The 23,410-nt window shown below is 39.2% G+C and overlaps 1 protein-coding gene across 4 annotated transcripts in view; it reads left to right on the plus strand.

Annotated features, from left to right (window-relative positions):
• Positions 1-23,410, plus strand: part of FKBP15 (FKBP prolyl isomerase family member 15) — a gene marked incomplete at its 3' end in the record, with an annotated part of 54,396 nt that overhangs the window by 18,680 nt on the left and 12,306 nt on the right. For 3 of the 4 annotated variants that reach the window (XM_082842964.1, XM_082842965.1, XM_082842962.1), the window contains exons 7-20: positions 492-641; positions 1,762-1,830; positions 3,135-3,281; positions 6,021-6,163; positions 6,647-6,704; positions 10,916-11,023; positions 13,646-13,748; positions 14,234-14,340; positions 15,817-15,931; positions 17,318-17,427; positions 17,736-17,843; positions 18,348-18,442; positions 19,301-19,403; positions 22,360-22,531. In XM_082842964.1, the coding sequence (XP_082699090.1) occupies positions 492-641; positions 1,762-1,830; positions 3,135-3,281; positions 6,021-6,163; positions 6,647-6,704; positions 10,916-11,023; positions 13,646-13,748; positions 14,234-14,340; positions 15,817-15,931; positions 17,318-17,427; positions 17,736-17,843; positions 18,348-18,442; positions 19,301-19,403; positions 22,360-22,531 (1,588 nt within the window). The remainder of the gene's footprint in view (positions 1-491; positions 642-1,761; positions 1,831-3,134; positions 3,282-6,020; positions 6,164-6,646; positions 6,705-10,915; positions 11,024-13,645; positions 13,749-14,233; positions 14,341-15,816; positions 15,932-17,317; positions 17,428-17,735; positions 17,844-18,347; positions 18,443-19,300; positions 19,404-22,359; positions 22,532-23,410) is intronic. The other variant, XM_082842963.1, reaches the window with a different exon arrangement.

Here is a 23,410-nt window from a genome sequence, read left to right on the forward strand (position 1 = left end):
AATGCATTTTGAAATTTTTTAGAGGCTCCCCTAGCTTTCACAGGTTCCCAAACACTGAAGCAGTAAATCAGTATAGTAATGATAGCTAATGTTTATTGTGTACTTACTGTTATTTGCCGGACACTGTGCCAAGTACTCTACTTGTATTAGCTCAGTCTTCATAACTACCCTAGGAAATATGCAAAGCTTTTATCTCCATCTTACAAAAAAAAACGCTGAAATAAGGTTCACAGCAGTTAAGTTATTTGGCTGAGGTCACAAGTTAATAAGTGACAGTGCCCAGATCTGTACCCAGACAGTATGACTCCAAAACCATACTTCTTAGGCACTTTGATTCCTGGCGAGATTACTGACTTTGGAATGGTTTACTTCTGAACATGTAATCTGTTTTGCTAGTGGGTGCCACTGTTTGGAAAAGAACATTAGCAATAACTGAGTGAGTACTTACTGAGCTTAAACTAAGTTTATGCTGCTTTGATTTCATCGCACAGGTATGCATCGCCAAGTGCAACAGCACCTCTTCCCTGGATTCAGTGCTGTCACAGGACCTTATTGTAGTAGAAGGCCCTGCTGTAGAAGTTGGAGATTCTTTGGAAGTGGCCTATACCAGCTGGCTCTTTCAGAATCACGGACTGGGCCAGGTAAGAAAATGTATCCTGCAAGTTCTTTTGTAATTTAAATAGCATGAGAGCTATTCAAATGTAAGGTGTTATTACTATGAACTGCTGCTTTTGGCAAATAGAAATCTTTGAGGAGCCCTGCTTTAGTCTCTACAACTGCTTTTGGGGCATAGCCATGAAATGCTAATGTATAAAATCTGCTCAGTGCCACTATGTCTCTTCTACTTAGAGAAAGGAAACCAGTTTTGCAAGTATCATTTTTGGTAATTGTTCATATGTATGTCTCTTCCTATACCAGTTTTAAACTTGAATATATTCTTAGGGGATTAGGTCTTAAAACTTTTTAGACTTTCCTCACAGTTGTTTCTCCGTTTTTCGTTTTTTCTTTCTTTTTTTTTTTTTTGCGGTACGCGGGCCTCTCACTGTTGTGGCCTCTCCCGCTGTGGAGCACAGGCTTCGGACGCGCAGGCTCAGCGGCCACGGCTCACGGGCCCAGCCACTCCACAGCACGTGGGATCCTCCCAGACCGGGGCACAAACCCGTGTCCCCTGCATCGGCAGGGGGACTCTCAACCACTGTGCCACCAGGGAAGCCCTTTTCCGTTTTTCTTATACTAGATACTGTGAATAGATTGGGCTTGTTTTGTTTTTTTATTATTAAGCCCTCAAAAGTAGTGTGGTGTGATAGAAAGAGCTTTCGACTATGAGTCCAAAAAATGTGGATTCAGGTCCCAATTTTATCCTAACTTGACTTTGTCGAGTCATTTAAGCTCTTAATTTTTTTTTCCTGTGAATGGAGCTTAGTGGTGCTCACCCTGCTTTCTTGGCAGGATGGCTGTTGGCATCAAATGAGATAATTTATTTGAAAATTCTTTATAGATGAAAATATTTTTAAACACTTGGTAGGAGAAGTTTATTTTTTTCTAAACCTGGAAAATCCTTGCCTCAGAGATATTCAGTGTGATAACACCTTTAGCCATGATGTGGTCTCTTCTTTTCAGGTCTTTTAAGAAGTATTTTTCCAGTTTATTTGACATTACCTATTTCAGAAGTACTGTGCTGGTGTGTATTAAGTTGAATATCATAATGATTATTATTATTTTTGAAATTGGCTAATCTTGTTTATTTTGATCAACTTTCAGGTTTTTGACTCCACTGCTAACAAAGATAAGCTGCTTCGCCTGAAATTAGGATCAGGAAAAGTCATCAAGGTAAAGGCTTAACTGTGTTCTTATTATATATGGGTTTATCAGTTGCAGTGGGCTTACTTTGTAAAATTTCTAACCTGGGTATATTTTTGGAGAATCTGGAAAGGCTTGGTTAAAAAAATAGGAAGAGAAAAATGGGCTATGTTACCTACATTTGGGAAATTTTTACCTGTGAGACAATATATTGAAGAAGGGTACATTTCTTTTCTCTAGTCCCTACATTTTATTTTTCATCCTTTGGTTCTGAGGGAACTATTAAATTCTTCCTATCGCCTAATTGAGAAAGAGGTGAAACTGTTTCTTCTAGAAGTGTATCATAATGGGTGATTCTGATCTGTCTGGGATGCTTTAAATCATGGTGGGAAGCAAGTACAGCATAGCAGGAGGAACACTGGGATTGGAGTCTGAGGACCTGGGTTCATGTTGTGAATTTCTTCGTTAGCAACTGTGGAAGTATTTTATAAAGTAAAGAGTATTTTAGGGACTTTGCTGGTGGTCCAGTGGTCAAGACTCCACACTCCCAATGCAGGGGCCCTGGGTTCAATCCCTGGTCAGGGAACTAGATCCCTCAAGCTGCAACTAAGAGCCTGCATGCCGCAACTAAAGATCCAGCACGTGGCAAGAAAGATCCTGTGTGCTGCAACTAAGACCTGGAGCAGCCAAATAAATAAATATTAAAAAAAAAAAAAAGAGTATTTTACACATGTGGGGTGTCATTGTGTCAGGACATACTGATGCGTTGTAAAGTACTCATTTATCCATGTGGCAGAATGGTTTTCTCCATAGCTTTATGACTCCTTTTCCCAGAATCCCTTAGAAACTTTTTCCTGTAGATCATAGCAGTTGGGGCATGACCCTTAAAGTTAGACTCATCTAGTGTTGAAATCTTGGCTTAACAATTTACTAACTGATCTTGGGCTAGTTACTTAACTTCTTTAAGCCTCAATTTTCTCTTCTGTAAAATGGAGATATTGCTATTAACCTTATGAAGTTATTTTAGGGATTAAACAACATAATGGAAGTAAAGCACTTAGCAAAGTACTTAGAAAAATGTGTTTAATAAGTGATAGCTTTTATTTCTATTTTAATGCCGTTCTTCTGTTCCAATTTCTCACATCATCTAAGGTAAGTATATTTCATACAGCCCTGGATATGCTGTCTTTTACAAGTGAATTGAGAAGCAGTATTCTAGATGTTCTTATAACCAGTGGGGAGGGGGGAATATAAACCCAATGATCCTGTACTTTGTTTTGTCTTATGAAAAGGTTTGTATCTGATGAGCTTTTCCTCTTCTCTGATTCCTAAAGAGCTGGGAGGATGGAATGGTGGGCATGAGAAAAGGAGGGAAGCGGTTGCTTATCATTCCGCCAGCCTGCGCTGCTGGCTCTGAAGGGGTAATAGGATGGACTCCATCAACAGACTCGATCCTGGTGTTCGAGGTGGAGATTAGGCGGGTGAGTGAAATGTTGTGTTTGATGAGTCCTCTTTGCTAGTTAAGTAAAATGAATAAATCAATGTGTTGAAAAAGATTCTGAAGATATCTTTTTTTTTTAAGTAGAAATGGTATAGTTGGAGAGAACAACAGCTTTGGAATCTAAAGGCCAAGGTTTATGTCCTTCTTGGCTCTGTATTCATAGTCACTTCTCTACACTAACCTTTTTATTTTATCTGTAAAATAGTGATTCCTGCCCAATGTTCACACCTTTTGATTTAGTAATTCTATGGCTACAAGTGTATGCTATCAACATGTTTACTTAAGAGTGCAAAGATACCTATATATAGATAGATAAATAGAGATAGATACATAGTTTCCTCCCTCTGCCACATTGTTTGTGATAGTAAAAAACTGGAAACAGCTTAAGTGTCTATTATTATGAGACTGGTTAAATTATGGTTCTTCATAGAGTGGACTTCTATGTAGTTCTTAAAGAATATCCAAAATCTATTTTTAAGTGAAAGAAGCAAGTTGCTAAACAGTATGGGGGGACTTCCCTGGTGGTCCAGTGGTAAAGAATCCGCCTTACAATGCAGGGGATGCAGGTTCGATCCCTGGTCAGGGAACTAAGATCCCACATGCCACGGGGCAACTAAGCCCGTGTGCCACAACTACTGAGCTCCCGCACCACTAGAGAGCCCGCGTGCCGCAAACTACAGAGCCCACGCACCCTGGAACCCGCACTCCACAACTAGAGAAAACCCACACACCACAACTAGGGAGAAGACTGTGCACCACAACAAAGAGCCTGCGCCTCGCAGCGAAAGATCCCGCATGCCTCAATGAAGATCCTGCATGCTGCAACTAAGACCCGATGTAGCCAAAAATAAATTCAAACAAACAAACAAACAAAAAACAGTATGGTAGTATGATCTTGTGTTTGTGTGTCTGTGTGTCTGTGTGTATACAAATGAATATATGTATATGCCCATATATTCATATAAAATTTCTGGAGGCATTAAATGAAATGATTTTCTCTGGAGAATGGAAATGGAGTTCAGAAACTTCTACTTTTTTACATTCTACCCTTTGTACCATTTAAAAATTTTATCAAGAATAATTTCTATAATAAAGTTTTAACAAATTGCGGTTAATTAATGTTCCCCCTCCCCCACCACCAAAAAAAAAGACTCTGCTTTATACTGTGATTATTAAGTCTGAATGTGATAATGTTTGTGACTATAAACTATAAAGTACAATGCAAATAAATATTATGACCATCCTCATTGTGGTGATTATACCTTTATTCCTGCTGCAACAAAGGATATGCCTTTTTTTGTTTGTTTGTTTGTTTTTGCGGTACGTGGGCCTCTCACTGTTGTGGCCTCTCCCATTGCAGAGCACAGGCTCCAGACGCGCAGGCTCAGCAGCCATGGCTCACAGACCTAGCTGCTCCACGGCACGTGGGATCTTCCCGGACCAGGGCACGAACCCGTGTCCCCTGCATCGGCAGGCGGACTCTCAACCACTGCGCCACTGGGGAAGCCCAGGATATGCATTTTTTATTAATGACTCTTTCCTAATTGGACACCCTTGTCTCTGGTGGGCATTCCAGTCCTCTTTGACTGATGTGCTTCCAGCTGCCTTTTTCACAGCTTTTATATTCTTTCTCAATTTTCCTTTGAGTTTGAGGAAGTCAGGGGTGGTAATAGATAACAAACGATTTTGAATCCATTAAGACTGACATTTTGTAAACATAAGAAAAAAATACCCTATTTTACCAATAATCAAAGAATTACAAATTGATTATTAAACTGACAAGGCTGGGGGAGTTCCCTGGTGGCCTAGTGGTTAGGATTCTGGCTTTCACTGCCATGGCTCACATTCAGTCCCTGGTCGGGGAACTGAGATTCCGCAAGCCGTGAGACGTGGCCAAAAAAAAAAAAAAAACTGACAAGGCTGATACAGAACGATAATACCCAATGTGACAAGAGTGTTAAGAAAGATTTATATACTACTTACAGAGTATAAAGTAGTTTACCCTTTACGGTGTGAAATTTAATGGTATATATCAAAAGTTTTAAAAATAAGCATACCTTTTATCTAACAATTTCACTTCTGGGAATTTGTATTTTGGAAATTATTATGTGCGAAGAGAGATAAAGCTATTCTTAGAAGTATTGTTTGTATAGAAAAAATTAGAAATAAATTGAATATCCAACAACTAGGAATTGGTGAAATATATTTTATGATAACATAGATATTTATGACTTGTGTTCCCAAAATCCTTTGGAGACTTTTTCCTGTAGATGATAGCAGTTAGGGGCATGACCCTTAGACCTACTCTTCAGTAGTTAAAAAGGATGTTGTCGATTAATAATTTAGTTAACTAAATAATAATTTAGTTAACATGGAAATAGGTTACTATATCAGTGAGTGAGCAAAGCAGGGTACAAAACGGTATGGCCCCATTGTTGTAAAACACGCACTTACACACACACACACGCACACACAGATAATATAAGTGCAAAATATTACATCCAAAATTCTAAAAACGTTATTGCTTAGTGATTGAATTGCAGGTGATTGTTACCTTTTTTTTCTCTTTTGGCTTATCTACATTTTCTGATTTGCCTACAGTGACTAGGTAATGACTTGTATAATGAAGAATAAGTAAAATGAAAGGAGAATGGAGGGGGAAGCGTGCCTTTTTTTGTGGTCTATTAGCCTGTTCCATCTGTGGTTGATCTTTCCCTAGGTCAAATTTGCTAGAGATTCCGGCTCTGATGGGCACAGTGTTAGTTCCCGGGATTCTGCAGCCCCTTCACCCATACCTGGTGCTGACAGCCTCTCTGCTGATCCTGTTGTGTCACCGTCCACATCTGTTCCTTTCAAATCAGGGTAAGATACTGGAGTTGTATAAAGCTCTTTTATTGTCCATGTAAATGATTCTTAGAGGGGTTCAGAAATAGGGATATAGTTGAAAACTAAAATAATTTTAAATAATTGGGAAAAAATGGGATGAGGGAAATGGGGAAAGTAATTGCATCAGATTTTCTGACAAAGGATTAATATTCATACTCTATAAAAGCACTAACTTAGATATAAAAGAATACCTGCCAAACTCTGGAAGAAAATTGGGCAGAAGGTATAAACACAAAATATATATCCAAGGAAAGAAATGTAAATAATGAGCATTTGAATGGAAAATTGTCCATCTTCACTAGCTTTCAGAAATTATACAAACTAAAGAAGAGTTAAAACTCTGTTTTACAGAGATTAAATTGGCAAACATTTTAAAAAACAATTTGTTTATACAGTATAATCTAGACTCGTGATTATGGATTTTGTTTTTATCTCAGGATATGTCTTATTTGCTTTCAGGGAGTCAGTTCTTCGTTCCAAATCTAACTCCCTCAGTGAACAGCTTACAGTAAATACAGTGAGTATATAAGTCTATCTCCTCATTCCCAGTTGGCTAGAAGGGTTTCATGTGCCTAGGGTATAGTAGGTTAGAGAAAAAAAATGTTGAAAAATGTTGATTTAGGCTAGAAATCAGTGGTTACTTTATTCATTTTCCCTTACTTGAGAGTCAGTATAAATTAGCTTGGGCTTCTGCATCGACAGACTTGGATTCAAATCTTTATTCTTATAAGCATGTGGCTTTGAGGAAATTATCTGACTTCTCTGGTCTTCAGCTTCTTCATTATGTCCACTCTCACCGCTCTTATTCAACATAGATTTGGAAGTCCTAGCCACGGCAATCAGAGAAGAAAAAGAAATAAAAGGAATACAAACTGGAAAAGAAGAAGTAAGACTGTCACTGTTTGCAGATGACATGATACTATACATAGAAAATCCTAAAGATGCCACCAGAAAACTACTAGAACTAATCAATGAATTTGGTAAGGTTGCAGGATACAGAATTAATGCACGGAAATCTCTGGCATTCTTATACACCAACAACAAAAAATCAGAAAGAGAAATTAAGGAAACACTCCCATTTACCATTGCAACAAAAAGAATAAAATACCTAGGAATAAACCTGCCTAAGGAGGCAAAAGACTTGTACTCAGAAAACTATAAAACACTGATGAAAGAAATCAAAGATGACATAAACAGATGGAGAAATGTACCATGTTCTTGGATTGGAAGAATCAACATTGTGAAAATGACTATACTACCCAAAGCAATATATAGATTCAGTGCAATCCCTATCAAACTACCAATGGCATTCTTCACAGAATTAGAACAAAAAATTTTACAATTCGTATGGAAACACAAAAGACCCCGAATAGCCAAAGCAATCTTGAGAAAGAAAAATGGAGTTGGAGGAATCAGGTTCCCTAACTTCAAACTATACCACAAAACTACAGTAATCAAGACAGTATGGTACTGGCACAAAAACAGAAATATAGATCTGTGGTACAGGATAGAATGCCCAGAGATAAACCCACGCACATATGGTCACCTAATTTACAACAAAGGAGGCAAGAACATACAATGGAGAAAAGACAGCCTCTTCAATAAGTGGTGCTGGGAAAACTGGACAGCTACATGCAAGAGAATGAAATTAGAACACTACGTAACACCATACACAATACAATTAAAAAATGGACGGAAGACCTAAATAGACATTTTACCAAGGAATACATACAGATGGCCAAGAGGCACATTAAAAGATGCTCAACATCACTAATTATTAGAGAAATGCAAATCAAAACTACAATGAGGTAGCACCTCACACCGGTCAGAATGGCCATTATCAAAAAATCTAGAAGCAATAAATGCTGGAAAGGGTGTGGTGAAAAGGGAACCCTCCTGCACTGTTGGTGGGAATCTAAATTGATACAACCACTATGGATAACACTATGGAGGTTCCTTAAAAAACTAAAGATAGAACTACCATATGACCAAGCAATCCCACTACTGGGCATATACCCTGAGAAAACCATAATTCAAAAATAGTCATGTACCACAGTGTTCATTGCAGCTCTATTTACAATAGCCAGGACATGGAAGCAACCTAAGTGTTTGTCAACAGATGGATGGATAAAGAAGATGTAGCACATATATACAATGGAATATTACTCAGCCATAAAAGAAAGGACACTGAATTATTTGTAGTGAGGTGGATGGACCTAGAGTCTGTTATGCAGAGTGAAGTAAGTCAGAAAGAGAAAAACAGATACCGTATGCTAATGCGTGGACATAGAATCTAAAAAAAAAAAAAAAAATGGTACTGATGAACCTAGTTGCAGGGCAGGAATAAAGATGTAGACATAGAGAATGGACTTGAGGACACGGGGTGGGATGGGAAAGCTGGGGCAAAGTGAGAGTAGCATCGACATATATACAGTACCAGATGTAAAATAATTAGCTAGTGAGAAGCAGAAGCATAGCACAGCGAGATCAGCTCGGTGCTTTGCCATGACCTAGAGGGGTGGGATAGGGAGGATAGGAGGGAGGCTCTAGGGAGGGGATATGGGAACATATGTATGCATATGGCTGATTCACTTTGGTGTACAACAGAAAGTAACACAGTATTGTGAAGCAATTATACTCTAATAAAGATCTATTAAAAAATAAATAAAAAACAAAAAAAATGGAAATAATTCTCACAGCCCCTCTAAGTGTTCCCGTGATATGTTTATAAAGCACTAAGCTCAAAGCCTACATAAAGCTTGTCTTCAGTAATCTTGAGATTTTTATGAGGTTTAAATGAAATGATGCCTATGGAGTTTTTAGTATTGCGTCTGGCATATTGTAAGAGCTCGATTAACATTAGCTCTGTTATCATAATTACTGCTAATGCTACATATCTTCATACTTTCATTCTCTCAGAGGAATTCTACACTAATTCACCAATTAGTTGACTTCTATCAGGTTTCTGGGCCTCTGTGTTTCCTCAACTGTAACATGAGAAGACTAGCATACTGTTGTAAAATTTGGATTTGAAGACCTTTAGAAGATGTACACTGTGTTTGCTGCTGCTCTGCCTGGTCCGTGAAGGCATCTGAGTTTGCTACATGTGGATGAGATGATAGCTGAAGTGCTTCAAGTTCTAAAGCTCTGTGGCTTTCACCTACCACATTGGGAAACAGGATAATTGTATGAAGTGAAATTGATGATTAATTTCTCTCCAACACTAGTTTATTTGCTTATATTCAGTCCAAAGCAGAAATTAATTAAGCAAATAATTGATCTGATATGTGTAAAAAGTGATCTAAACCCAGAAGGTTAAGCCAGAGAATCAAGAAAATTGAAAAACAGTTTATAATCTCAGATCTTTGAATAGCCACAACGATTGTTCAGTATTAGTTCTTTTGTGGTCTCGAGACACAGCTACTTTTGTCACCTATTTCTAAGCTTCAGTAACTTTTCGTAGACTAGTGCTCTCCAACCTTTTTTTTTCTTTCTTATTTTACAGTTTTGGTTTTTTAATTGAGGCAAAGTTCACATAATATAAAATTAACCATCTTTTGGTTCTTTTTACATTTAAGTTTTTATTTTTTGTTTTGAATAGGTAATTACATTCACATGGCACAGTTAGCAAAACAGTATAACAAGATATACATTGAGAAGACTCATTCCTACCCCTGCCCCCATGTACCCTATTTTATCTGATCCCCAACCTTGGGTAACTGCTTTTATTAGTTTCTTATGTATTCAATGTTTCTTTATGCAGATGCAAGCAAATAGGAATGTATATTTTATTTTCCCCCTTCACAAAAAAATAGCATATTATATATGTTATCTACCTTGCTTTTTATAATAACAGTATCTTTCCATGTTTGTATATAGAAAGCATCCTCATTTTTTTTTATCTTTAGATCACAAGATTCCATTGTGTGAATATTGGTTTATATAAATAGTCCTCTTTTGATAGACCCAACTTTTTTTGATTATGTGTCTCCATTAGTTAAGAAAAAATGATACACCCTCTCAGTATATGTTTGTTTACAAATTATATACATAAAGTACTCTCCATCCCTGTAAACAAGTTTAATGTCTGATGTTTACTGTAGCTTAAAAATAATTTTAAAATAGAGGTCATGGTCATTTCTTTTTACACTCATTAGATCATCTTGTTCACCCTTAGGAGTATACATTCTGCTCTGAAGGCTGCACTTTAAACCAGTTAATGCATACAGAGGCGTCTAGCTCAGGGACTAGTACGTCATCAGTGCCAAGTCAGTGTTAAATGAACCTGAATTTAGAACACAGAGCTCCTGTTTTCTTTTTGCCCTAAATCTCTTCTGAATATTTATCTGCTGAGTTGCTCTTGGGCTTTTGAGAGGTTACTATTATCTAAAATGCCTCCCTCCCTTAATCTATACTTTAGTTTTTTTATCTGTAAAATGAGAATACTTATGCCTGGTAGGGAGACTTGATTGCAGTGAAGGAATACAGATGAAATCACTTTGTCCATTCCAACATATAGGGAATTATTTTTCCTACTGTTATTAATTGTGACCCATGTATGCGTCTAGGCAAGAAATCTTTAATTCTCATTTTCTAGAAGATAGTTTCAAATAGATAAGGCAGGGGGGACTTGTTGAAAGATTTGATATAAGAGCCAAAAGACGTAGAGTTGACTGAAGGTAATGAACCTTGATTATAGTGATTTTTGTGACTTTCCTCTCTTTTTAGAATCCGGATACAGTCAAGGCCAAGTTGATCTCTCGGATGGCTAAAATGGGCCAGCCCATGCTGCCCATTCTTCCACCACAGCTGGATTCCAATGATTCAGAAATTGAAGTATGTCCCACTGGCTGTCTTAGAATGAATAGTGCAGATGTTGCTGTCTTCTGTTCTTTTAACTGAAATTATTGCTTTTTCTGCCTCTAACCGAGAATCATTATTTAGAGAGCTTATATTCAGAATGATACAGGTTGGTATTGGTACATGTGTTTCTGCTATAATTATCACTTCCCCTGAGAAATGGAAGCAATTCTGTATATCTGCCACAAGAACTGGGCAGTTTTAAGTAGTTAATTTAGCTTTCTACTAAAATCTCTGTTGTCAGCAAACATCAGCCTTTAGGCAGCATGATGCCTGACCCATAAAAGAATGAATTCATATTTGTTGATTGAATGTTTAGATTCTCTTGGGAAATGTTGATTTTTCCACTGATGTAATTTAATATGAAGATCACACTGTTGTAGGAATTCCCTGGCAGTCCAGTGGTTAGAATTCAGCACTGTCACTGCCAAGGGCACGGGTTCAATCCCTGGTTGGGGAACTAAGATCCCACAAGCCATGAGATACAGCTAAAAAAAACCACTGTTGTATCTTTTGGCTTTGTATGTGGCATGATTTTTTTTAATTAATTTTTTTTTGACTGCATTGGGTCTTAGTTGCGGCGTGCAGGATCTCTCATTGCAGCACACAGTCTTCTCTCTAGTTGTGGTGCGGGTTCCAAAGTGCGTAGGCTCAGTAGTTGGAGCATGTGGGCTCAGCAGTTGGGGCGCACGGGCTCAGTTGCCCTGTGGCATGTGGGATCTTAGTTCCCCGACCAGGGATCAAACCCATGTCCCCTGCATTGGAAGGCGGATTCTTAACCACTGGACCACCAGGGAAGTCCCCTGTGGCATGATTTTTTTTTTTTTTTTTTTTTGCGGTACGCGGGCCTCTCCTGTTGCGGAGCACAGGCTCCGGATGCGCAGGCTCAGCGGCCATGGCTCACGGGCCCAACCGCTCCGCGGCATGTGGGATCTTCCCAGACCGGGGCACGAACCCGTGTCCCCAGCATCGGCAGGCGGACTCTCAACCACTGCACCGCCAGGGAAGCCCGGCATGATTTTTTTGAAGTTCAAAAATTTTGTTGCAATCAGCTCTATCAATTTTTCCCTATGTTTTTTGCTTTTGACATCATGCTTAGAAAGCCTTCCCACTTTCAGATACTACAAACATCACATGTCTTTTAAAAATATTTATTATTATATGTTTAGATCTATTATTTCATATTTAATCCATCTGGAATTTGGTGAATGGTGAGAAGTAACTTAATTCCAACTAAGTTCTTTTCCCATTGGTTAGTTCCTTATTGAATAAAATAATTCTTTCTCAACTGAATTGAAACACTTAACAGTGATTAATTTTTAGGATTCTTTGATATTGATTTAAAACAAAGCAAGCGTGATGCTTTTGAGGAAAACAATTTTCAAAATAGGCTTTTTTTTTTCATAATTTTGTTTTATTTCTTCACGGAAAAGCTCTGTGTAGATTTAACATTTTAAAGGAAGATAAGATTTCTGGGACCTGTTATAGGATTGATTTTTATCTGGTTTCTGGAAATGAAATTTGGATAAGATAATATTCTTATTAAAATTTTTAGGTGCTAATTATTCATTGTAGAGTAATTTAAATTAAAAAGAAGAAACATTTAACAAAAAGGACATTCTTTATATGTTGTTTCATAATCTGATTTTTTAACTTAATGTTATGTCATGAACATTTATGTTAATATCAGTAATATAAAAAAAGTAAATAAATAAAACAAAGCTTTATCACCTTTAAAGATAACCCAGTGCTCTGTTACATTGATTTATCATGATTCCTTTTACTCTGTTGTTAGACATTTAGGTTGATTTATGTAATGATGTAAAACTGGATATGTAATGATGTAAAACTGCATAATACATTTCTGAGAATATTGGGAAACAAGAGGAAGTTCTGAAGTAAAAGAATGTCAAAGAGATTTCAGCCCTTAAACTGTAGCATAGCAGATCACAGTCACTGTATATTGTGCCTCAAGTTTTTCTTTTCCTTGAATGAATCAGGAAGATGTTTGTATGTTAACTTTGTTTAGAATTATAGTAGGGACCAACATTGCTTGGCTTTTATGAAGAGAAAGAATGAGGGGAAAACACTCTAAAACTATATTGTCAAAAACTGCATCGTAATGAGGCACAGTGAATCCTACTCTATCTGATTTTCTGTGAGTACCTTGAGGTCTGTGTATATTATTTGGCAGAAGAGAAAGGCTGCATTATTCCCTGGGTTTCCTTGTAAGAGGCCCTAATTCTGTGGAAACAGACTAGGTCAGTCTGAAGGAAGCTAGCTGCTGGTTTGCAAAATGATACATTATGGGGAGCAGTCACTCTAGCTGCTTCAGACAAAATAACATCAACAACTTATACTGGAAATTAACTATGATTATTTGATATAATTTACAGGGAGAAGGGATCCTACTCCAGTATATAATAGAGTGCTTTCTTCCCATAGCCCACACCTTAAACTCTTGCCTTTCTGCTTGCCTTTCCTTCCTCTTCTTTGCCTAAAAGCACTGGTTGTAAGCAGGTTTAGGGTGGACAGTCACCCTCAGTCTTCAGTTAAGGACCTATAGACACAGTAACCAAAATGCTCATGCTGTTGCAGGACGTGAATGCTCTTCGAGGAGCTGGGCAGCCTATGGTGACTCTGTCCATCCAGCCGTCTCTTCAGCCAGCCCATCCAGTGCTACCACAGATGACCTCACAAGGTAAGGAACCTCTCTGAGGCTCTGTGGCCTTGAATTGGGTCAGTACCAAAGTTGTCATCATTGTTCCTTAAAATGTTAGGCTGCATTGTTTTAGTATTGAGAACTGAACTAGAGTATAAAACTTGTCAGTTTGTCCCTGGGTAGGGCATTTTCAGACCTGGAGATGTATTTGGTCTGCTTGCTGTGTCTTCTGCTGTGTTGCATTGTCAGTTTTGGAAATCGGCACTCAGCTAATGAGCCATCTCCCTGTGTGTAATTCTGCACTTTCTGTCAGCTGATGGTGTCGAAGGTCTGAGTCACGTGCACCTGAGCATGCCCAATTTCCTTCCACTAGCCCATTGCTGAGACTCCAGTAGAGCTGAGTTTAGGAGACTAGGTGAGAGAAGTGGTCAAATCTGAAGGGTGGTGATTTGAAAGGTGATAATCCAGACTTGTACCAAGAAGCAAGGGATGGATAACAGTGAAAACTTCTTGCTTTATCTTAGCACCTCAGCCATCTGTTTCTGGGCTCCAAACACCGTCTGCTGCCTTGATGCAAGTTGCATCTCATGATTCCCACTCAGCTGTATCTGGAAACGCCCAGTCCTTTCAGGTAATAACATTTTTAAACCATATCAGTTATAAGCTATAATTGATTATGGTTCTAGGCAGTCTCTTTTCTTCTTCTTGCACGATTTGTACTGTACCAGTTCCTCACAGAGTTTATGATTTTTCTCCTTCCTCAACTCCTACTTTCTCATGTCTAAACAAGCAAGGGATTACCTACCTTATAGGTGGTTGTAAAGATTTTGTGCAAGAACAAGCAAAGCACCTGGCACAAGGCCTGGCACATAGTAAAAGCCCAAGCAATGTTTGTTTGTTTTCCTTTTCACACATGTCTAATTGAGGGCTATAGATTCAAGTCTTCTGTGTTCTCTTCTGTCAAACAGCTGACAGGCCAAGATTCTGCACTCCACTCAGCAGAACGGTTGTGGTGGAGGTCAATGGATGGAGGCTGTATGAAAATACAGCTGAACTCTTTGTCTAGTTATCCTCCAAAAGTGATCTCTTAAAAGTAGGTTTTTTTCTGTTTTCACAGGAGGCAGTGGCAACAGCCTGTCTGCCTCTGCTGACTGTTTGCCCGGACAGTGGACTCTTTCTTTTGCCCTGACACATTTGATGGTTAAGACTTAACTCCCCATGGTAACAGACTCTCACTTCCTTGGTGATTCTTGATGGAGGGATCAGAGTGATGGTGGCCAAGTTATGCCCCATTAGGAAGGGGTGTATCAGAGAGGAAAGTCCTACCTGGCCCTCTCCCCACTCCTGAATGGACCTAATGGAGAGTTATATACTATAGACTAAGATTCTTTTTTAGTAATGGTTGGGTGGTTATACCAATCCCTGGAAATGAGCTGGATTTCCTTAATTCAAGGAAGAATAACCATCATCACTAAAATGATAGCTGCTGTTTATTGAGCATTTATTGTCTTCCAGGCACTTACTTACGAGCTGTTAGGAACTTTACCTATATATCACTTCATTTAATCCACACAACAACCCTAAGGAATGGTATTATTATTTTCATTTTATAGTTGAGGTGGCTGCGGCTCAGAGGAAAATGAGAGCTCTTGGTCATTCAGATAAGCATCACAATCTGGAAGGGGAGAGGCATCCTTTGGAAACTGGTGGCTTTAGTTTGGAATCGCAGTGAACACCTCTTCTTTTACCTTAATGAAACCAAGCATCGTTTGCTTAGTTTTAAATTTTTTTTAGACCATCAATAGGCCCAATGGCCGGGGGATGAATCCTACTTAACTAAATCATCACAAGAGGACTGGGGAGTGACCTGAGACATGCTTCCCTCACTCTCTAGGTATCACTTTAGTGACCAGGCATCACTGGATTACATACATGACTCTCCTGCTGCAATTATTACCCAATACCAAACCCTGGTCTCATACATCTCCAGCTTCAATAAGTTTGCGTCTACTTCCAGTTTATCTACTTTATTCCATCCAAGACAAATTAAGCAGAAAAGAGAGATATGACTGTTTTATAAGCCATTTGTAACTTGGCATTTTCTCAGCCCTATACAGGTATACAAGCCTATGCTTATCCTCAGGCACCAGCTGTTGCTTCCCAGCTGCAGCCCGTTCGGCCCTTGTACCCCGCACCACTCTCTCAGTCTCCTCATTTTCAAGGTAGGAGTTTCTCATCTTCTGTTCTTGCTGTGCTTTCCTCCCTCCCATTCCTTTTTCATTTTAACTCCAGTAGATCTCTGCCCTTTTTTTCTTTTCTTTTTTTTAAACAAGTTAGTTGAGGTATGACTTACATACCGTGCAATTCACTCATTTTAAGTGTACAATTCAATGGGTTTTCTTAGGATGTTTACAGAGTTGAGCAACTATTACCATAATCCAGCTTTAGAACATTTACATCATCCCCACAAAAACCCTCATGGCCACTTTCTGTGTTTTGTTTCTTGCATTTTCTCCTGCCAGCCCTTTTTAATTCCTCTCTCAGAGTTGCTCTGTAGAATTCATAGCTAATAGTAAAAGAGTAAAAACATTGGAGGAAATTGGGAGAAAACATGATGACTGTTCAGTATCTCTGAAAGCTATTTTGTTAAAATTTTAAAGTTGTGAAAAGAATATACTTTTATAAAAAGGTCAAACAACACAAAAAGGTGTGAAGTGAAGTTACTTTTTTCCATCATTAAACCCCCCTGACCTTAGGAAACGGTCACTTTTCAGATATCTTGTACACATGTACAAGTGTGGTTGCCTAGTGTAAAAAACAAAGCAAAATAAAATGCACACAGCTGGGATGGTATCCTGCCTTCTTGTTCTGCAGCTTGTCTTTTGTACAGTAATCACTTTGGGTATTAGGACAGTGGTAGGAAGAAGCAAGTATATCCCACAATGAAATTTATGGTCCTGGAGTGGTAAGGGTTTCCTGGGTGCATCCTTTGTCTGGAAGCCCTGCCCTTCTCCATCTGGGAAACCACTGAATCTGTCATCTCCTCTGTGAAGGCTTCCTGTTACCATCCCTCTCTGCTCTCCTTCCAGAGACATAACTGTATATGTGTGTCACCAAAGAGTTAATCTTGCTTTTCTCTGTGCTTCTTTTGTACCTTGTAACCTCGTACATGGTTCATTCTTTGCACTTACAACACTCTGTTATAATGATCTGTTTACACGTGAGTCTCCTCACCAGACTGACCTTGCCAAGGGCAGGAACCGTGTTTCATTCCTTGCTGTATCCTTGGTACCTGGTCCAATACCTGGCATGCAGTTGGGTGAATGGAGAAGCAATCTGAGTTGCTAGTGCACAACTTGTGCCCTTGAACCAGACTGTATCACTTGATGCATTTTGCAGGAGGATAGCTGGTTATTGTTAGCTTTGGAGCCATTTTGCCTTTAACCCCTCTCCATCTTCTCCTGACAGTGTAAGTCACCTACAGCATTTTCCAGTATTTGGAAATGTTCATTTCTTTCTTTCCTCTGCTGATAGAGCTGTTGGCTTTTCTTCATACAGTATCCTCTGCTACAGTTTCATAAGTTTCTTTTTGGCTAATGTCTGTTCAGGATCAGGTGACATGGCTTCATTTCTCATGACTGAAGCCCGGCAACATAACACTGAAATTCGAATGGCAGTCAGCAAAGTGGCTGATAAAATGGATCATCTCATGACTAAGGTGACTGAGTCATCTCATGACTAAGGGGCTGTGTTGAAAGTGGGGGTATAAAGAGGGGATACAAACAGGGAGCAACCAGGGCTATAGGTAAACTCTTCCTGGTTTCCTGTATTCATAGTAGTTAGTAGTTATTTCCCTAGAAGGGTCGTTTTATTTGGGGATCCAGTTAGCAGAAGAAAACTCCTGCTTACATTGGAGATTGTCTCAGAAACTTATTAACCCCCTCAAAAAAGTAGTCAGACCTTGGGTAAATTGTATTTCTCCTTTTTAAAATGTCATGAAAAGTCTTTCTGACACTCCTTTTGTAGGTTGAAGAGTTACAAAAACGTACCACTGGCAATTCCCTGCTCATTCCTAGCATGTCGGTGACAATGGAAACAAGCATGATTATGAGCAACATCCAACGAATTATTCAGGTGAGAGTGATCAAGAACAGAGCACTCTAATATGTATAAAATAGATAACTAATAAAAGGAAAGTATATCATTAAAAAAAAAAAGAACAGAGCACTCAACCTGGAGATCTTGCCACTGCTCTCTCTGGAGATGTACTACTGTTTGAAACCTCTACTCCAGGAATAAGAGCATGTGATAAACGCCACACGGAGTTGGGAAATTCTGGAAAATCCATTATGACTTAATTACTCCAAGTGACTTATCACTCTGTTATCAGAAGGAAACATTTCTTTTTTGACCATATTCCAAAGTTCCCGCTTCGTTTTATAGCCATTTATACATTTAGTCTATTGGATGTAGTGATTTGTATCCATCAGGTAGAATTTGATACATTGTTTTAAGTATTATATTTATGTGCACATAAGTTCTAGATTTTTCTCTCAGATGTGTAATAGTATCATCTGGTATTCCCTTTTATCTGGTGCTTCTCTCTTAACAAGTTAAACGTCATATATTTTGAATTAGGAAAATGAAAGATTGAAGCAAGAGATCCTTGAAAAGAGCAGTCGGATAGAAGAACAGAATGACAAGATTAGTGAACTAATTGAACGAAATCAGAGGTAATGACAGGTACGGGGCACTGGCTAGGATGGACAAAAAAGGGTTTAGTTTGTAAATGCCCAAGTTAAATAAGCATGTTTGTTTACAGAAGTTTATGTGTATTTCTGCTCTTTTCTGTTTGCTGCCTGTCATGTGAATTACTGCTTGTTGACTGAACGGATTTCAGGAGAAAGGGCTCAGGAGGCTGTGATGTAATGCACACCTGCGTTTGAATCCTGGCTCTGCTCCTCATTTGTTGTGTGGCTTTGGGCGTTTTATTTATTCCCACCGGCTCTAGTTTCCTCATCTGTAAAAGCAGTGTTAGTGCCTAGAAAACTCCTGATGTCCTCTTCTCTCTTCTGTGTGGGCTGACTCTTATTTTATCAACCAGAACTTCACTGATTTCCACATAAAACCCAAGCATTGTATAATTTTTCTAGATCCTTCTGAAAATTTTTTGTGTGGGGAGGGGTCAGGGGAACATGTTACAGCAGCATTTCACTTTAAAATATCCTCCCATATTTCTCTTCTCCAGTGTCTCTTGTCTCCCACATGGAAGGGGGGAGGGGAGTGGCTTTCTTTTCTTCCCTCCTTGTAGCCTTCATACTCCTGTCTCTTTCCTCTCTTATTTCCCCTCACCACACATGTTCAAATTCCCCTCCTCTTCATTCTGCAAATTCAAAGCAATTCACCCCGGTCCAGGTTCCTGCCTCCAAATTTGATTACTGCAGATCTTCGGAAAACAAAATGCTTTCAGATTGTTCCTGATGAAGGTATAGAGCAATGCTCTGACGACCGAATGTATTGATACATTGGGTTATACCTGGTATGCATTGAGTGCTTGATAAATGTTTTCTTTTTCCCTGTTTATTTCACAGGTATGTTGAGCAGAGTAACCTGATGATGGAGAAGAGGAACAACTCACTTCAAACTGCCACAGAAAACACACAGGCAAGAGTTTTGCATGCTGAGCAAGAGAAGGTAAAGTAACTGGGGAGAGAAAAGCCCAAGTCAGGATGTGTAGAGCCAAGGAGTGTCCTCTGTACGTCCTTACCAGTTCGCCTTTTAGAATTTTTGCCATCATTGAGAAGAGAACTAGAAATCTTCCAACGGATTTTTAATATATCCAACATCCAAATTTCTGTTGTATAACTGCGTTACAATAAGTTGACTCAAAAACAATCACTGATGTTAGTAATCTGGTTAAGGTGAGGATTATACAGTTTATTAGAAACTAATCCTATTCTGCTGAAAAAATCAACAGACGATTTCTGTTATGCCACATAACCAACATTTATTGTGAAGTTTGAGATTGTTTAGTTTGCTCCTTCATCTGTGTCTGCCAAAGCATTTTAAAGTTTTGCTGTTTGACTTCAGTCAGTTCAGAACAGGTATTTTGACCTGTTTCTGAAGTAGCTATAAGGAAGGAAGACTGTTGTGGGTCTTAGGTTGAGATGACTGCTTTGGAAGCCCCACTCCTCCTGTCTTTGCTCCAGTGACACTGTTTTTCTGAAATGAGTTCCTTCTTGTTTGGGCTCCCCCTCACCAGCTGGGACATCGCAACCCTTTCATCTGCTATTTTCTCAGATTTAAGAAGTGTTTTATATTTTGTATTTGAATTTTTTTGAAAACATGAAAATTGAGTGGAATGCACTTTATAACTTGAGATAAGAGCTTTTGAGTGATCTTCCACTCTGCTCGTTCTTTGGTGAGAGTGACCATCCACCCCACTGCCTCTCCTGTGGAATTCATCCCCTCCAGTGGTCTTAGCTGCTCCAAGGCCCTATGCAAGTGGTCTTCCCTCTGATACCAGTGAACTCCGGAGCCACGATAGACGCAAAGCCCTCTGAGCGTTGTGTTAGTTCAGTTTATGTTAGGGCAGTTGAGGCAAGACAGTGAGTAAAACTTTGATTCTACTTGCGGCAGGTGAAAATTCCTCTTCTGCCTGGAAGTCCAAACTGTCATTGTCCTCTGAGTTTAACAGATGAAAACCTAAGGCTGCTGAACAGCAAAAATAAATATCTTAGAGCTCACTCTAAAGGTCGCATGTTACTAAAAAATTTATTCTGACACTTATTAAAACAGTAAGGAAGATTTTATTCAAGACTATTGCAATAGATGGGAGTTCTCTGGTGGCTTAGCGGTTAGGATTCTGGACTTTCACTGCTGTGGCCTGGGTTCAGTCCCTGGTTGGGGAACTGAGATCCCGCAAGCCACACAGTGTGGCCAAAAAAATAAATAAAATAAAAAGACTATTGCAATAGGGAAGAAATGTTGAGCTCAGCTCCAAATACAGTTAAGGGCAAGAGGGCAAGTGGGGAATTTACAGCCAAGGAGCAGAGTGAGGGGGGGTCAGTGGATGGAAAATTACTAAGAGGAGACATCCTGGGTAGGGGGATTCTTGCTAACGACAGGCCAAGGACTTAGACAGCAAAGGTTGGGATGGAGAACTTTGATCAGATATCAAGGGTAGAGATTCACTCTAAACTGACTTAGCAGGGATTCTTGCTAAAACTGGGCTGGTCCGGCCAAAGACAGGAGGGGAGAACAAGGTCATGGGCTTAGAGGAGCCTAACTTGAAGTGTGGTCAAGGAGAGAGACTTTGCCAGTGTACACTCAGATACTCATTCATAGCTTATTTCTTTTTATTTTGTATACAATTAGTTTTCTTTCCCCCACCTTTAAGAGAGCCAAAATATCAGATTTTAAATGTAAGCTAGAAAACTGATTAAGGCTTTGGAATAAATGTTTAAAACTGAGGTAGGCGCAGTGAATACCCTAAGAAGGGACAAGTGATAATAAGAAAGTAGACAGCAGTAAGAATGCATGTAAAGTATAGTGGTATAGGAGGAGTAATGGTAGTAGCAGTGTAATAGTATAGGAGAGATGGTCCAACCCCGTAAATACACTGCTGCCCAAAAATCAAAACCAGCGGAGCAGTCACTCACTGCCTTTCCTGTCATCTGATTTCTCCTATTTTTTACAGGAGCACATCAATTCAGGTGAAATGAATGTAGTATTTGTCATTTGTTTACCATTCCTTTACATTGACCATCCTTTTAATTATCATTTTCATCATCGCCCTTCATAAACAATATCTGTAGACACTTTTCCAGGGTAGTCATTTTGACTTCATCGGATGTTACTTGAGAATATTTAGCTCCTGTTTGGCCAGTACAGAGCACCATTTAAAATGCATTGAAAAAAAATAAAATAAAATGCATTGAGCAGTCAAAGAAGTTGGAGTGTTCCCTTCTTTTATTACCACTGTTCTTCAAAGAACCCCCAAAGCAGTTACTCTCACGTGACCGATCTTTACAGTACTATTGTGGGTTGACCAAAGAGTTCGTTTCCAAGTGAACTCTTTGGCCAACCCAATATTAGTACAGTAGTGCTGGAGAGAAGTTGTAGCCTGAGAAGTGGATTGCCATCAAAGGCATTCAATTTAAAATTTAAAGTACCCTTTTCTTGTTAAAAAAAAATGCTTGTTCATTATAGGAAACTTAGAAAATGGCAGGAATACCATTTCTCATGTATCAGATTGGTGAGATTTAACAATAGGTGGTGACTGTATACCAAGCCACTGAGTATTTTTTCATAACACTATTCTTAATAGTTGCATACAGGATAGATATATCAATTTGCTTAAGCTCATTTTTAAAATTATTTTGTGTTTCCATTGTTTGGCAACTATAAACAATGCTGTATCGGTCATCCTTGTAGCAAAATTTTTGTGTTCTTGCATAGTATTTCCTAAGGACAAAGTTTTGCAAGGGCATTCCTGAGTCAGAGACCTTGCACATTTGAGGGCTTGATTTGGGCTTAATTCAGGTTGAAGGTGGCCTTAGCTATCTTCCTACCAGTTCAGCCAGCACAGAGTATGTGAGGTTGGGCCATCACCATCTTTAAAGTGACATCGTACTTTGTTACTGTTCAGGCCAAGGTGACGGAAGAGTTAGCAGCAGCCACTGCACAGGTCTCTCATCTACACCTGAAAATGACCGCCCACCAAAAGAAAGAAACGGAGCTGCAGGTACAGCTGACAGAAAGCATGAAGGAGACGGACCTCCTCAGGGGCCAAGTCGCCAAACTGCAGGCAGAGCTCTCAGGTATGCCCTTGCTGGAGGGGGCTGGGATTTTGACAATGTAAACTTAAAGAATTACACTGTTTCCTTCCTCCCAGTCCATTTGGCATAATGCTAATGAAGTTTGTGAAGGACAGAGCCAAAGGTTAAGGTGAACCAATATAAACCTATTACATGATTGTTTGGCATAAAGGACAACAAAAGAACTGACTATCCATTTAGAGTGGATCAGTGGCCACAGTTCTGCTTTGTTTGGGTGAGTGTTGAGTATCCTTGGTACTTAGGATTGGCCTCATAGGCCTTGAAGAGTTAAACTAACTTGTGACTAACTAATCTAACTGAAGGGTTCCTTTAACTTGTGACTCAGTAGAAAATTAAGAAGCAGGTGCTTCCTGCTGCAGTTGCCTCTTTCCTAGAGCATGGATTGCAGTCCTTCAGCCTGGCACTCAAGGCCCCTCCACCTTGGCTTATTTCCTGTATGTTGCCCAATTCAACGTAGCTCTGGACATACTAGCCAGCCTGCTGCTTCAACACATCCTGTATTTCTTGCCTTGCTTTTTATCCATGCTGTTCTCTGGACTTGGTGTGCCCACCATTGCCAAGATTTGACTCCAGTTCTCTCCAAAAACTGCCTCTTTCAGAAACTTTCCCTTTTTTTTTTTTCTAGAATATTTGATCTCCTTTAAAATCCTTCATCTCCGAGTGCATTATTATGCCCATTATCAGAGATAGCCTTTGATCAGCACTACTTATATGTGTTTTCCCTTCTAGAATGCAAGCCTCTGAAGGGCAAGGATGGTGTCTTTCTCATCTTTGTAAAGTCCTTCCCTTAGTATTAGTTTAGTGCCTGGCACAATGGTGCTGCTCAAGACATGGTGACTTGAAAAGCAGATTTGTGAAGAC

Source organism: Leucopleurus acutus (genome assembly GCF_964270905.1).
Source record: "Leucopleurus acutus genome assembly, chromosome: 7".
NCBI classification, from domain to species: Eukaryota; Metazoa; Chordata; class Mammalia; order Artiodactyla; family Delphinidae; genus Leucopleurus; species Leucopleurus acutus.